General features: G+C 41.4%; 1 protein-coding gene across 1 annotated transcript; it reads left to right on the forward strand.

The window, feature by feature from the left end:
- Window positions 1-407: 407 nt before the first annotated feature.
- six3a (SIX homeobox 3a) lies at window positions 408-3,214 on the forward strand. Its single transcript, XM_071927646.1, has 2 exons — window positions 408-1,099; window positions 3,022-3,214. The coding sequence occupies exons 1-2, from the start codon at window positions 408-410 to the stop codon at window positions 3,212-3,214; spliced, it is 885 nt and encodes a 294-aa protein (XP_071783747.1).
- The last annotated feature ends 14,210 nt before the right edge of the window (window positions 3,215-17,424 follow it).

Genomic DNA, 17,424 nt, shown 5'->3' on the forward strand with positions numbered 1-17,424 from the left:
TCCACCCTCTAATTGCTCATTCCATTCAGCAGATAGGCGAGCATTGGCTTGTGCCTGATGCGCGCGGTGCGGTGGGAGGGTTGCTGTGGAGATCGGAGACTCTGATAACCCCCCGTGCGTGCTGCACAAGTGGTGAAAGCCTCGCGCTACGTACTGGCTAATGATTGGCACGCTTGACAGTGATTGGCAGGGCTGCCATGACAACGCTACAACGACACCAAGAAGACCAATAGAAAAGGGAAACAAAATGTTTCAATGCTACACTCAACGGCGGATTTAGGGGGGAGATATTATGAGGCTGGTGTCATTAGGCGATAGCCATTGAATCATTCAATCTTTTTTACTTGCCGTATTTTTTCGGTTTTTCCTTTTTCTCGATAATTTTCTTTCTCTCTCAGGTCATTTCCATGGTTTTCAGATCCCCTTTAGAGCTTTATCCCTCCCATTTCTTCCTGCCAAACTTCGCTGATCGCCCTCTGCTCTTGGCGAACAGCGCTCCCACCACCAGGTCTCCAGAAGACTTGTCCATGTTTCAGCTACCGACACTCAACTTCTCCCCGGAGCAGGTGGCGAGCGTCTGCGAGACGCTGGAGGAGACCGGGGACATCGAACGGCTGGGCCGCTTCCTCTGGTCCCTGCCCGTGGCTCCGGGGGCGTGCGAGGCGATCAACAAGCACGAGTCCATCCTGCGCGCCCGAGCCGTCGTGGCGTTCCACACGGGGAATTTCAGAGACCTCTACCACATCCTGGAGAACCACAAGTTCACCAAGGACTCACACGGCAAGCTGCAGGCCATGTGGCTGGAAGCACACTACCAGGAGGCCGAGAAGCTCCGCGGTCGCCCCCTCGGACCGGTCGATAAGTACCGGGTGCGGAAGAAGTTTCCGCTGCCTCGGACCATCTGGGACGGCGAGCAGAAGACGCACTGTTTCAAGGAGCGGACGCGGAGCCTGCTGAGGGAGTGGTACCTTCAGGACCCATATCCAAACCCCAGCAAGAAAAGGGAACTGGCTCAAGCCACTGGACTCACTCCTACACAGGTCGGAAACTGGTTTAAAAACCGGAGACAACGAGACAGAGCCGCGGCGGCCAAAAACAGGTTGGTGCCTTTTACCCATACTGTCAAATTTGCACATGTAAATGCTGAACTGTGTCGAAAATCCGTAAATTCAAAAGGGAAAAAGCGGTTTCATTAAACATATCGTTAAGCTTTCAGATAGTTACAGTCTAGGAAACAGACAAGCCTGTCTGGCAGGGGGAGGGAGTAGGCTCCGGCGACATTTTAGTTATGAAGTGAAATCACGAGAAACATCGAAATGCTAGTGTTGATGCTGTTGTAATTATTAAAAACTGTCTTGTACTTATTTAATAGTATGTTTTGCAATTACAAGAACCTTCAAAACAAATATCTAGATTAATCCATCCGATATATTGAGCTGAATGTGGAATTATTAGATAGAAAACGCACCCATTATTTTATGCAGAAAGCTAGTTTGGTATCCAAATAAGGCAGTAATAATAAAAGAAAAAAATAAAATCACAACCTAGATTGTTGTTAAACTCGAGAGGCGATTGCTGCGCACTGTCTTTTTAATCCCAACAGCTTGTTTATCTTTTCCGTAAGAGTGAAAGTAGTATATGACAAAGAACAAAAAAATACAAACTGATGGGCCTACAACATTCAATGGGACAAAAACGTTACACAATTATAGTTATTTGTATTAGCAGCATAATATTTGAGTAATAGTAGTTTTAATGGTGTAGGCTATATCATTTTTGTAACTGTTAAAGCTGTGCAATACAAAGAGGACTGGCCTAAATATTTAGCGTGCCACAATGAATTTATAATATTTAGACCTAAGCCGAAAACCTGAACATTATGAGGAGTTTAGACATATTTTGCAAATAAATTAACATATTTATTGGGTATGTTAACAAAGCCATACGAGTTTTATTTAGGCTAGGCTATATAGCATATTTACTATAGCTTATTATAGTTATTGTTTTTTTAGTGTTACAGATTACTAAGGTTTGTTAAAGCAGAGTATCTCAAAGGATTATATAAATATCATTGATATTACCTGACAATAAAAATGAGCATGCCTATTAAAAAAAACATTTAAGGATATAGGCTATATTCATAACATTGAGTGTAGTATCATTCCTTTGAAATGCTGTAATTGATTAGAAAGTCATACCTCGGAGAGTACTAAGCCATATGAATACTATTCTAATCTTTTTGCTAAATGAATAGATATATTTCCAGACCGCCATTATCCCGCTGTGATGGAGTTATTATCATGAGTGGATTGGAGATAAACATTTAGGATGATTGGAGTAACCTGGATCTCGACGTCACTCATTCATACACAGCTCCAACTTCCATCAATCTGTAATACATCTCTGTCAAAGCCTCATACTGCTGCATTTAGCATTTAGACGTAGGCCTATATTTTATAATAATAAGAAAAATAATCTTTGTTTGTAGAGCACTTACAAAACCAGTCATGTGTTTTCCAAAATAAACAAAAACGTGAATAATAAAGAAGAAAAGGGGAAGAGAATGTTGTAGAGCAAATGCACGAAGTAATTACAACGAGAATAAAAACAAAATAGCCACAGACCGTTGAAGTTAAAGCATGCTCTAAATAATGCGTTTTTAAAAGACACCGAGTTGGAATAAAACATGAATTGCTTTGCGGTGATATGACAAGCAGTTTAAAGCCCAAACTGGTGACGATTTACGCGATTATTAGGCCTACTATTGTAAAAAAACAAAAAACACACACATTTCGTCCAACATTTGGTAGTCTAAATAGTTCTGTGTTTTGTCCCCTGAAAGCTATTTGATAAAAGCATGCATGCATGGCTGGGGCCGGCAGGGGGAAAGAAAGGCGAGTTTGAACCCCTATTTTGCAGGAGGAGGAGGAGGGGAAGGGGGACATTCTCAGGTCTAATTGCCATTTCTCTCTCTTTTTTCCTTCTTTTTTTCCTCCCCTCCTCGTTTCTTTTCTTCTCCAGGCTCCAGCACCAAGCAATAGGACCGACCGGTATGAGGTCCCTCTCGGAGGCCGGGCTCACCCCTCACAGCTCGGCAGAGTCGCCTTCGACCGCGGCCAGTCCCACCACCAGCGTTTCCAGTATGACAGAGAGAGTTGATACTGGGACGTCCATCCTGTCCGTCACATCCAGTGACTCGGAGTGCGATGTATGATACGGAAAAAACACAAAACAAACAAAAAGAGAAATATTTACAGGGAATATGGACCTGAGAGGAAGAAAAAAAGACTTATGAAATATCGCGGATGAAAAAAGGACCGATTGATATAAATATTAAAATAAAAAAGAGATAAAAGCACGTCTTTTTTATTAAAAAGCGCTTTCAAAGGACCCACGCCTCCCCCTCCTCTTCATACCCCCACACCACCACTACTACTACTACTAGACTACTTGCATGATGTTTTTTTTTTATTTTTTAATCAGGGAAAAAAACCTGAATTCAAGATTTTCCATGAGGAACATCGATCAGAGGGAATAAAAGCAGATCGTCTTGGTATCTTCGTCGCTTTTTTTTTTTTCCATCTCCGTTTTTAGTCCAAGTGATGATGATGATGATGATGATGAAGCAGCCGCCATGCAGACAAGATGCAATCCTGTTTTTACTTTATGTTCATCAGACAATCATTTTAAGTCGTAAGCACCTTTTTAATACACTTCAGTCACTGCCTGTGTGGGGTACATGGTCAAAAAATGTCGAACGGAATCGTTTATGACTGTATCAGATTTTTATTTTTATTTTCAAAATTTTATATTGAATTATGTATATCTCAAATAATGCGATCATTCTCCCGGTCTGTAATATACGTGTAGAAATATGCTTGTACATAATTATTGCTCTCCTCCCCGTCTCATCCTCTTTTCTATCCCTTCCTCACTTTTCTTGACTTGGTGTTCCTACATAAAATATTTGTCAAAACGTACAACGAAGTGCTCTAGGCGTTTTTGTTGGTTTGGTTGTTTTTGGAGGTAATAATGACACATTTTACCAGTCACATTTATGCAAAAGAGTTTTAATATTAAAAAAAAAAACTGAAATATTACTTCATTCAAGTCGTTGTAGCCTTTACCCCCTCCAAGGTCTCTCAAAGCGCTTATTTACATTAGCCTATTCAATGTTTCTTTCTTGCGTGGTTATTATGTTAATGTATACATTTCTAAATCAAATACAGTATTCAATTTTCTATAACTCTTTGCATGAAGTCTCTCTCTCTCTCTCTCCATCCGATTACGAGCCTTTACGGATAAGGACATTGATAAGTGGCCGAACACATGTTCATATTGGGGCATTATTGGATTGTGGAAGCATTAATGCTCATCACTGGCTTATGCATTCGCAAACCAGGTTATGTAGTGGGGGGTAAACCCACCTAAAATCAGTTTACCCACCGTTGTATTTTCGGAAGAGTTTACCATGTTTTTAGGCTGGCATAAATCTTTATGACATGGATTCATAGCATACACCATAGTAAGTAGTATCAAACTGGTGTAAGTTGTAGGAAGCTCGGGTCTTTTAAAGGGAAAAGCATAATGCTTTTCTGAAAATATAATTGATTTTTGTTTACATTGGTGGTTATATTACATGATGGTGGTCATAGTAGTAGTCATAGTTTTTCTTTATCACTACATCACTGGTTAAAAACCCATAACCAGTGGGTAAAACCGCCCTATATGACTGTCTCTGTACATATACCACACATATTATGGCAAACGTCAGCGTCATGCAGCACTTAAAAAATGTGAGTGCTATTTCCCCTTTTGTTTACGGTTGCTAGTGAATACAGAAATTAAGTAAACGCGCCATTAAATGGGCTAATCACGATGGGACTCCTCCCCTGTCCCAATCTCCCATTGTGGCCCGCTGAAAAGAGCTTTTCTTCCTCGGACGAGAACCATTTCCCCCCTCCAAAAAAGGCTTTCTTTCCTGCAGTCCCTTTCCATCTAAATCCCCAACCAATTATGCTGCAGACTAGGGCAGATTTGCTATAGGACACTGTTGCAGGAACTATAGTTTTGGTGGTAACACTGACGCACAGATTTGTCCTTCCTAGAAGCAGCTCCGAGGATCTTTCCAGTAAATACGGGGCTGTATTAACTGCAGGCAACTCTGTAATACGCACCGACTCGCTGTGTGTGTTGCAGTCATCTCTTTAGGATCAGAAAGTAGGACAGAGGCTACTGCTTTGCTCAGGGAGACCGCAGGACTTAGAAAGTGGAGGCTGGCATAAAAAGCCACGGCGGCAGCATCAACAGTGTACAAAGGAAACCTCCAAGTCCTTTCGACATGGCAGTGGGCAGATTTCTCACTGAGCTTGGATGTTAAAAATAGGCTTATCAAGACTTTTATAAAACAAGTTATAGCCTACTGCGCATGTCTCCAACAAGTATAGTTTACCACAAATTTCAGTTAAAGGCCTACTGGAGTCTGGATTATCAACAGGATTTTGGGGTATTTTTCCCAGGCAGCCTGACATAGCCTAAATGCCTAAATATGAAATACTATGGAATACAGGCCCGTCGTGTGTGTGTGTGTGTGTGTGTGTGTGTGTGTGTGTGTGTGTGTGTGTCTGTGCGCGCGCGCGTGCGCGCACCCGGGCGGGGGAGTCAATCAGAACAGACAAATCAGGGAAAACATCTTTTTCTTTTTGATTACCTAATAAGACTCGAGTTTTATTTTTTTTTATCTAGTGATTGTAAATTATTAACAAACGAGGCCACCCGTAGGCATGTGCACCAGCAGCCAGGCTGCGCGCGTGAAAATAAATAAATAAAAACAATAAAAATAGTACACTTCATAGATTAGTTATTCTTGTGAAATCCCATGTGCTGAATATGAGATTCGGGTTGGCACAACTCGAAGTCAATATGAATAGGAAACTTAATTGAATCGGTCAAATGCATTCGGCTACGGCACGTCTGGCAATGGATTATGTTTTTCCCAGCTGCATAAACGTTATCAGTCTTTACTGGACGAAATGTGCGCATAAGCTATCTCCAGGCATAGGTCTCCTTCAGATTGATACCATCAAAGCACAAAAACAAGTGTGCCAAAGCTTCAGCCATACGACTCTATGGGCCTATTATTGATCCTAAAATAACCGAGGCCATAAAGCAAACAAACTCCAAAGCCCGAAACAAGCCATCTCCGACTCAGACATGCAGCCATTGGCAGTCGATTGCAGATGAAGTAAATCTGTATCTGCTATTTTAAACCCATTCTGGGTCTTAAATCGGCCTGCTAGAGACAGATAGGCCCTATCAAGAGCACCGAGGGGCCATGGCACCGCCTCACCACCAGACCCTTATCATACCCCCACCCCATCCCCCCCAATTCACGCACTCCACAAGTTTTATTGGCTGCGACAAGTCCCGGCTATGATTGAGATTAAATTAATCGTAAACTGAAGAGCATTTTTATCGCTAAAGGAGGACACGGGGATTAAGGCTATATCTGAGAGATGGAGCCACAGATAGGGACTCATGAATACAAAACAAGTGCTGAATGGGCTACATTTGCGCAATGTTACGTTCATTAAACCCACGGGCTTTGGAAACACCGTGTAATTATGCAGATATAAAACTTAACCGAGTCCAGTAAAAAATAGTCCAGTAAAAAATAAACGGTGACTGTGTTTGTGTACGATAATGTAGACCAATGTAAAAGTCACATACAAAGAGGCAAACTTTGCAGTCGCCTTCTCCACCCTCAACAAGGTCCGTCGGGCTTGCAATCTTGAAAAAAGAATGATAATATATTTATAATGAATTTCACAAGGATTCCATATAAATATCACAACAAAACTATAGGGATTTTAAAAGGAAATTATAGGAATAGACCTATTATAACGATGCCATGGGAGATAAACGATAAGATCACATGAGTACCACAGACACACTATAAGTCCCAGTAGGAATATTATAGTGATTTTTTGTTATAGGGCATGTTTATCCATTTAAATTAGACAGTTAAATTAGCTCATGTAAACTGTGTGCATGTATAGGCCAGACTGGTAGCCTAGTAGTAAAAAGTGCTGGAAGTGTGAGTCTATCTGTTGCTGGCTGGGGTCATTAACAGTGGGGGAGCTCTTGTTCGTGATCTGTCAACTCAAATATGGATCACAAGACAAAGGAACTTAGCGAGGAGTAATCTCTGTGTGTGATACTTACATGAGAGTAAACGAGAATGTGAGACAAGTGCGGCAACAATGGAGACTCACATGTTTTTTTTGTTTTTTTTTCCACTCCCTCCCTTTCCGCAGCTGTTTTGCCTTTATCTGTGCAAGTGCGGCTGTCAAACAAACAACATCGAGGATTAGTTGTCAGGGATAGAGGAAGGGAAACCCCACCTAAACTCAAGTTTAATTTGGGTAATAGAGTTTATCCACCTTTTTAGGCTGACATACGAAATTCATAGTCCATAGAAGTAGCATTAAACTGATTCTAGTTATATGAAGATGTGGTCTTTAAGAGAATAAAAGCACAAATTAATGCTTTTCTGAAATATAATTGATTTTTGTTGAGGTTGGTGGTTGTTTGCCCATGATAATCACCTGCTTGAGGTCATAGTTTACCCATCTATTTATTCACCACCACAACACTGGTTATGTTGTAGGCTATTCCCATAACTGGTGAGCAATAGAGGCACTGCGAGGCGAACTATAAGGAACAAAAGGGGAAGGAAAACTATTAGGCCGTAGTCTGGCGGTGAGAAATACTTGCCCTGCCCTGTTTTTTCTCGGATTTCACCGGTTAACTGAGCACAACTTTTCTATTGGTGTGTATTCATGCAGCACCCAAAGAGCACCAGTTTCCCTATAGCAGCCCAGCCTCACTACTATAGCTGTCAATGCAGGAATGGACGGGGCCCTTTTGGACTAAACTTTCTGCTCTCTGTCTCTCCTCTCTTGAATAGGTAAGACGCCGGGCTGCGGCATTCCTCTTGACTGAGGAGCAATATACACCAAGTTATATCGCCTAGGCCTATGCCAGGCGCGTCAGTCCTGTCATCCTGTAGTTTTGATGGACAGCTACAGTTCTGCTTGTGTTATTTAGCAACGCCTAACATTAACAGCCATTAGCCATCCATGTGAAGGCGAAAAAAAAACTTTCTTTTTCTTTCAATTATTAATTTATTTATTTTTTTTACAGGGCAGATGCCTAAATCCCATCCGCTTTAAGAACAAAAAAACACAACAAACAACTAATCCTATAACACATTTTAGAGGGATCATAGAAAAACTACAGCTACGTCCCTATAAATTATCTTAAATTAATATTATAGTCATAACATAGGAAGCAAAAAGTAGGCCTAAGGTGAGGTCACTATAAACTCACTGTTGACTATCACAGACACATCAGTCCCTATAAGCCCACAGGAATATATGATATGTCATTATAGGGGTCAGGTCGACAGTCATGTAATTTGACGGTGTTGCATGCAGGTAAACGTACGACATTTGACATTTTTGGGGTGACTTTAATTGCGGAGGTGAAAACCTGCGTGCGTGCGTGTGTGTGTGTGTGTGTGTGTGTGTGTGTTGTGTGTGTGTGTTAGGGGGTGGGGGTTTGTATGTGTTAGGGCTTGAGGTGTGTTAAAAATGTTGCGCTTTTAACAACGCCGGTCGCCATGCACCTGCTGCTTGTTGACGCCCTGATAAACTGTCCCCGTCTCTCTCACATGCGCGCGCGTGCGCGCGCGCACACACACACACGCACACACACACACACACACACACACACACACACACACACACACACACACAGTTTATTAGTCCAAATCTCCCCTCCTCTCTCTCTTGAAGACTGGCGCAGTATTTGAAACTGTAATTCTATTAAACTGTAATTGTGAGGTCACAGAAGGCGATGATACAGGATCAGCGGTAAGCTGCTCGTTTGAACTTTCATTACATATACTGTATATAGGCAGATGGGGTCATGGCATGTCTGCCTGTCTCTCATAGTGGTGTTTGGGGGGAGGGGGGGAGGGGGGTTAAGAAATGCTTTAATGCTTATTAGTGTGGACTGCCATTGCACAAGCCTCATCTTTTTAAAACAAGCATAACATGAAAGCAACCCAACTTTAGCTTGCTCAAGCGAACATGAACCCCCCGCGCACGCACAAACGCACATGAAGGCTGTGTGTGTGTGTGTATGTGTGTGGAGGGTGGGGGCGGTGATGGGTGCAGGCTGTGATCTCTCGCCTTGTGCACACCGAGTGGACAGAGGGCTGAGCAGCTTAAATAGAGCCCCGGCACCTGTGTTTTCTACCGCCGTTCTCAGGCCTTCTTATAGCATGGCACGGCACCGCACGGCACTATAATGTACGCAGTGAGAATCACACCATAAACACGCAGACACGCGTACATACACACCATGAGCCAGGGACAAAACCAAATGATGAGTTGATGCGGGGAAAGAATATTTCAGCAGTGCACAAAACTGAAATATCCTTACACATAAGCTATTATGCTTTTGACCAACTGCACCCACTTTTTTCTATCATATTAAATCGCTTCACTGGCTTAACAGACTACATGTTTTGTCCAACATTATTTTTTGAATAACCTCATTTTAACAAATTAGTTTTTATCAAAGTCCAATGACTTAACAAGGCTACAAATCGACACATGAACAAAATAAGCAGGCATAAATTAGGCTATTTTGTAGACTAAGCATCGTAGCTATTACAAGGAAAGGCATTTAAAAGTTAAAGTGAATAGGCTGCATGGTTGAAAAGCCCGTCATACCTCCGATCCCTCTTTTTTTTTTTTTTAAAGATGCCAGAGAAGTAGGCGTAGTTACAACTACCTCAGCCCTCTCCATTAGGACGCTGCTGCCTCCCATGGCGTCCCAGCCCAGCAACCTTCAAACCATTTCTACTCTCACTCATTTTGTAAATAATCTTTGACGTCTCCACAAAGACGCTATTGAAGATGTGTTTATTAGCAAGAAACCATTAAAACAGACACCATGCTACTGCCGGACTTGGTGCGTTTTGGTGACATGTCCCCCTTTTCTCCCCTTTTCTTCCACTCTCATTCTTTTTATGAATTGGTGATTGTTCCCTGGTCTGATAGTGAATGCTATTGTCTGTCAGCTGGAGCTCCTGCCTCCTCTGGTATTGAAAGCACCGGATGAACCTGGACACACACACCCAGCCCCGCTGTGCCCAGCCAGCTCACAAATGCACTAGTCATCTTTTCTTTCTCCCTTTGGATTTGGGACGATGACACACCTTCATCCTGTCCATTTTGGCCGGGAATGAGACTGCAGGCTATTAACGTAAATCGGCCTAATGACTCCAAAGGCCTTTTGCACTGAAGGCGGTACATTTTTCCTTCCTTTTTTGCCAAAGCAAAATCAACGAGGAGGACAACACAAAATCTACACAGTTACAATGGTAATTCCGTTAGTTGTTTTTTACTGCCCAAGCATATAAGATAACAGAAAGACATTAAATTAGAAAATAGCATAATTATAAAATTGCCTGTAGATGTTAGGTTTCTTACAGATTTTGATTAAAAAAAAAAAATAACTGCACCTCAAACGGCCAAAGTAGGCTATTATTACTTTTTGGGTATTTCTTACGGCAAAAGGGGAAAAACATAATATGACCATGATATAAAAATAATGTGACCATGGTGACAAATCAGTCCCAATTCGAAATCGAGAAATAATATGAGAGAAAATTGGCAACAATTTAAATTGTTAATTGCTTCTATGTTGATAAACATAAACAGAACACGTATTCAGGATAAATCATCATGTATCAGTGCTTTCAAACGTTTGTGACACTCCGGAAAACATTTCTCACATACGCTGGAACCATCATTCTAAAATATGTAGCAATATAATAGCCCAGCCTATATAATGGTGATTGGCCTTAATACGTGACACCGTAAATAGCCTCGGCTTAAAGCCTGCCGAGCCATACGCCCCCTTTTTGTGCCTATGCACTTAACAAAAGGTCGGGGATTGACTGGGGCCTGGTTGCCCTTATCAATTTAACCTCCATTTAGAACGCTATAGGATGGATTACCCGGGGATGCCAGCCTCCCAAGCTCACAAACAACCCCTGCCAGAGAGGAGTCCAAACTGCGAGGGAGAGCAGCAGGCCAGGCAGGTGCAGAGCCGGCCAGACCAAGGCTGAACTGTGTTCCTTGACTGCCATCTAGAGGAAACTTCTGGAAGAAACTCCACCGAAGCATAAGACAGGGCTTCCCCAACTATTTCCCCATGTTTAGTAGGCCTACCTCAAAATTAATATTAATGATCAAGCCAGAGACCCCAAATCAATATAATTTTATCCTAAGCAACCCCACCTGAGAAGATGTTTGTTTGTTTTTGGATATGATTTATTACAAGACTACATAAATGTCCATAGCCTGCTGTAGGTGGTGAGGTAAAATGGGGAGAGTAAAAGCTATGATTAGAACAGTTGCACTTACATATTCTCTAATTGTGTTAATTTCTAGGGAGTGAAATAATGTTTAAATTAAACCATTCTTATTTTGCTGGAGACCCCCTGGAGGTCCCCGGACCCCAGCTTGGGAACCATACTGTGAGAAAGTGTGAGAAACTGCTTCTGTGCCCAATTTCTCATGTGCCATCTTTGTATGCAGGGCAAGGAGAATCCAAGATACCTCTTCAAGTGCCACCTGGCGTTTCACTCTCCTATTAAACCAGCTCATTTGAAAATATATTTACTTTTTTTCGTTGATCACAGTCCAAAATGATCATAGGTCCTTTCTACAGCACAAAGGCAAACTGTCCCATTAGTGCTCTCACTGAAGCCATGTCTTCAGTACCTCTGTTTAAATTGGGACTCCTTACTTCTCAGTTAAATCTTCCTTGCGCTCCAGTTAATGCCCACACAAGCATACACACACACACACACACACACACATACAGGCATGCGCCATGGGGACAACGGTAGGCCAGCGAGGCCGTGCTGCCTGCACACATACACATGCACGTACACACACTCTACAAGCACATTCATTAAAGTTTCATTGCATGAAAGTCAAATGATGTTGGAACACTGAACCAGTTTCTCCATTTAGTGCTAGATCAAGGATTCAGACGCCGGAGAGTGTAATGGAACCCCTGATCCCTGGTTAATTTTTCACCACTGATACCCAGAGTCCTACCGAGGCCGCCAAGGAGCCAAGTGACCAACTGGTGTGTGTGTACGTGAGAGTGATGGTGGTACTGGTGGCGGCGGGGGGACCTAATGGTATCCGCTGGAGCGCGGCCTTTTAGAGTTTAACGCTCCTATTCTGGAGAGCAAGGGAGGGGGAGGAACAGGACAGAGAGCAGGCAGCGGAGAAGGTTTCGCTCTAAATGGACGGTAAAACGCTTACGGCAACTTGGCCTGAAACCACCATTAAATCATTGCAGGAGGAGTGGGGTATGTACTGTAGGTATGTTACATGTAATAGGCAATAACTTTTTCATTTCCCCCACTTTGTACCCACTCACATTTCCCAAAACGGTTACAAACCTTTTTCATGTTCATGTAAGTGTGTATAAGCAACCTACTTCTGGGGTCACCAGAGTCTATTTCCAGTTCCACCAGTTACCCCACCAGTGAGTGGATGTATACCTAGTGTCTAGATGGAGATACATCCACTTCCCAAAGTCTCATCAGTGTAGCCTGAAGGTAAAAGATGCACTTGGGTAGTAGATTATTGGATCTGTGGATTTTAACCGACCTTTCAAAAGCCTTTAGGTTTTATAAGTTAAAAGGCTTATGGAATTATTTATAACATGATGAATGAATACATACATACATATATATGTACATACATACACACACATTCAAACATATATGCGTAGCTTAATACTTACATTTAAAGTACATATCTGTGTATGGGAAGTCAATTTATAGTCTTTACATTTTGAATTTTCCCCAATCCACCTCTCCTCACATATTCAGCTCCCTCTATCCGACTGAAAGGTTTTACTTGTCATGATTGCTCTTGGATTGAGATTAACCATCTGGAAAAAAAAAATGGGGAAAGTTTAATGAAAGTCCCTTTTAAAATTCACCCATTGCAAGTCATTGTCTATGAGAGTGTCTACTAAGAGGTGTATGTAAGATCTACTTCGCTAGTTAATAACCGGCCCAGAAGGATCGGGCTCTGGAGGCCCTCAGCCGAAGCTGGGTGTTTTGTCCGACCACCTTGTGTATTTTTAATAGGATCCTGTACATGAGTCGGTCGTAGAGCATCTTCAAAGCGTCTCTTTAAAAAGGGCCTCTGTCCCGAGGTGGCCTCCAAAACCCTTGCATTATTGAAGTATGCACGGCCGGGTCCTCTGCGCTCCCCTTCCTAGTCCAGTTTAGCAAGCAGCAGCAGCCGCACAGCTCCCACAAGAGACAGGCGAGGAGAAAAAAAAGACAACCAAAGTGTTTTGAGCTCAGAGACCTAGTGTATGTGTGTGTGTGTGTGTGTGTGTGTGTGTGTGTGTGTGTGTGTGTGGATGAAGGAGGAGCAGTTATAGGTCATTTATCAAATATCCATCACATGTCCACGTTGCCATGTTTTTGTTCAGCTCAGGTGTGTGCTGAACTCAAGGTTAAAACCAAACAAACTAACTCAGTTGAGTTAAAAGCATCTTTTGGTAAATCTGAAGGCGATGTGAAGTCTTTCCATCTCTAATGCAGAGCATTGTTTCAATAATAATAGAAAAAAGCAAAAAACAATTCAGGTCTAGCTCTTTGGTTTGGGCTGCATACTATATAAAAATCATTGAGTATTAATTAGACAATTACATTTCAGAATAATAATTTCTCAAATTGTTATGAGTTTAATACAAGGCAAGTGAATAACTGGAAAAAAATATATTTTATTTTCAATTATATGCTACTATATTAATACAAAATCAAGTCTTTGGCTCTTTGTTTCTCTCACTCTCTCTCTCTCCCTCTGTGTCACACACACACTCACACACACACACACACACACACACACACACTATTAAAATTGAGTGTGAGCAATTGGAGAGAATTGAGAGAGAGAGGGCAAAGGGAGAGGTTGAGAGCTGTGAAAATGGTCAATTGGCTTAACTCGGTGGTGTCTGTTCTTGGTGTGACGATGTCAGTGGGCAATGTGCACTCTTTTGATTTCCCTGATGTAATCCTCTCCAGCATACTAGTAGCCTATAAAGCCCCAGGGAGCGGAGATGAGTGAGGAGCTGGATAGTGTTTGTACTGGGATTAAGATATCACTTCCTCGCATTCATTCAAATGTCACATGCACGCATGCAGAGTGTGAATACAAGCACATCCACACACATGTATGTGCATGCATGTACATACACGCATACATGCACATGCATACTCTCTCTCTCACACACACACAGCATTCTTGCAGCATTCTCTTTCATTAAATTCACTCTCTCTATATCGGCACTATAGTACAAAATTTGGTTGTCTCATTATGTTACAGTGCCATCTAGTGATACTGAATATGTCACATCCATCAGGGGAAAAAAAACAACAACAACACAGACAGGTTTTAATCAGAATTCAAATTGTATGTACATTCAAATGATTACTTATGCTTACATTTGCTTTGAAATTGTTCATTTCATTGCTCAATGGCCTGAAGAATTATTTACCTAAAATGATCTTTCACTTTGGTATATAATTTTCACTTTTCAATATACTGTACATCTGTCCAAGTTTAGGAATAGTTACCATCTGGCTACTCTGGGGATCCACAGATATCAACCAACTGTCATGTTTTTTTCCTCTACTCTCGGTATTGATAACATGTAAGCAAAATTATTTCTTGAAAAATCTGATCTGTAGTACAAAATATAGCAATAATACCTGAATATACTTTTGCTTGTTTCCAATACATACCGTATTGGAAGTGCAATTTTTACGAAGGTTTTCAAAATGAAATATTTCAAAGTGAAATATCACCTTAAAAACTGTTTTTTAAATGAAACAGTATATAAATAATAATGATATTTTATCAAATTAATGTTTTCAGTAGTTATTGATTCAACAGTTGCATGCCTTGCAGTCACAATGTGATAGCCAGTCGCTTCAAATTCTTGCCGTGAGTTTTAGAATCACTCTGTGACATCACAACTGGAAGAGACATCACAATACCACTTTTCCCTCCTCTTGGAAGGACTCTAAATGTACCTATGGCATCAGGATATAGAGCATGTGATTATCGACTGTAGCGTCACAGAGTGTGTATAACCCATTGTCATCATTGTGACCTTGGGTATCTACATTCCCTCTCTTCTTATGAATACCACCACTGTGCCCATGAGCAAGGTATTTCACCCTGGACAAGTGGCTGGTCTGTGCTCACAGATGTGAATGAAGATGCTGGAAAAGAGAGATAGTACTCAGTCAGCAAACCCTTGAAGAAAAAAAAAATGCACTGAATGTAGTGTGTAATTATAGCATGCTGTTATATAAATTACAATTCTAACTATGTTATGACATCACATCTTCCTATCTAATTCATTGTGCAATGTGAAACATACCTATAAATGTATGTTTCACTGTATGTAAATGTGAATTAAGCTATTCTAAAAGATAATCCAGAAATGTCTGAATTTAACCACAAGGGGTCATCATGAGCTCATGACTCAAAATGATTTGATTTAATTGATGAAATGATATGATGCAAGTGTAAGCAACACTGAGGGGCAAACACATTGTGATCCTATAGATATGATTGTATCTGATATGTATTTACTAAGAGTGCATTACGCCTACATGGAAAACTGTATACTGTATAGGTTATTATACATATCCTGTGAAGAATACACAGTCTTTCCAGTTGTGTATGAAAGCTGCCTATGGTATTCATGGCTTCGAGATCCTTTCCTGTAGTTACATGTAGAGTGTGTGTCAAGTCAAGTGTACAATGAATTACAAATGGTGTATACAGAAGCTTTAAGGTCACTGACACATATCCCCCCCTCTCCCTCCCTACCTCTCATCGTGTAGTGAAATTATACCCATGGCATGTTTTCTGCATATCTCACTACACAATTGCTCACCGCTTTGGCTGGTGCCCAGGAGCGACTGAAGTGTAGTGGAGAAGCCAATCAAGCAGCAAGTGAACGGCAACAAAGCAAAAGAGACTTCAAGCAGCTGCCACTGCTGTGGGAGAAAAAAAGAAAGAGGAGTCCACAGCTTGGAAACCAGTCTAGTGTAAGTTATCAGGGAGAAGAGGACAGGGGGAGGAAGGGAGATGAGAGAATGGATAGAAAGGGGAGGGGGGATACAGAGAGAGAGAGAGACAGAGACAGAGACAGAGACAGAGCAACAGAAACAGAAACAGAAAGAGGAAGAGGAAGGGAGACATGGATAAAGGGAAGTAGAAGGACTTCAGAAAAAAGTGCAGGAAAGATGGTGAAAGGGAACAGGGAGGCGGGAGAATGTGATTGGTCTACAGAAACTATGCAGTTTCCAAAGAAGCTGAAGGACTGCTTGAATCTGTTCTATTCTATTCTATTGGCAAATCTGTTGGTAATACCATCCCTTAACCATTTTTGTTGTAATTTTTCATGGTCACTTATCTCAAGTATCAAGGCATGAATTGAAGTGGCAGGTGGTTTTGAAAGACATGTATTACTATTGTATTGACATTATGTCCACCAGCAAAACTGGATCTATTTTCATATGACAACATGCCTTTGCGTAGCCTTGGCTTTTTTTTGATGAACACTTAGAGGTGAACTTTCAGTGGCGCTCCTCTATTACCGCAGTATGCTGATGGTTATACTGGGCAGCTCCCAGATATGCACAAGATTAGCATTTATGCATGTAACCCTCCCTCCTCGCACACTCGCTCCCTCCAGGGCCACTGTGTAAATAGGAATGTGACCTTAGTCTGCCTGCTTGAATAAATAAGGGAATAAGGGTTAGAAAACATCTAAGTACTAACACCTTAATTCATTATTTGAGCACATAATGGAAATAAGAGGAGAAGAACCTTGATGCTTTAGGGAAACCCAGCACTGCGTTTTGAATGCATGAATATATGACTGTTTGTCTATTGAACATACTGTTTATGTGGATCTGGTAATACTGTGCCAGTGCCAACATTGATTGAGTGCCAGCATTTGATGAAATCATAGCGTGACTAGAATATTTCTATACATTTTTAACAAAAATACTTGATGATTTCAAGTTACCATTGCTTATGAAACTCCCTTTTGACTGGAGACATGAAAATAAGTATTCATAACTGTTGAGCAGACCTCAGTGTTGGCGCAGCAAGCTAACAAATTGCTCAGGCCTAAACATGTTAAATAGCAGTCAAAAAACACTAAATATTATAAATAATATTGAAAAGATGGAATATTATAGATGCTATTACATAAATA

The sequence above is a fragment of the Centroberyx gerrardi genome, chromosome 15 (assembly GCF_048128805.1).
Source record: "Centroberyx gerrardi isolate f3 chromosome 15, fCenGer3.hap1.cur.20231027, whole genome shotgun sequence".
NCBI classification, from domain to species: domain Eukaryota; kingdom Metazoa; phylum Chordata; class Actinopteri; order Beryciformes; family Berycidae; genus Centroberyx; species Centroberyx gerrardi.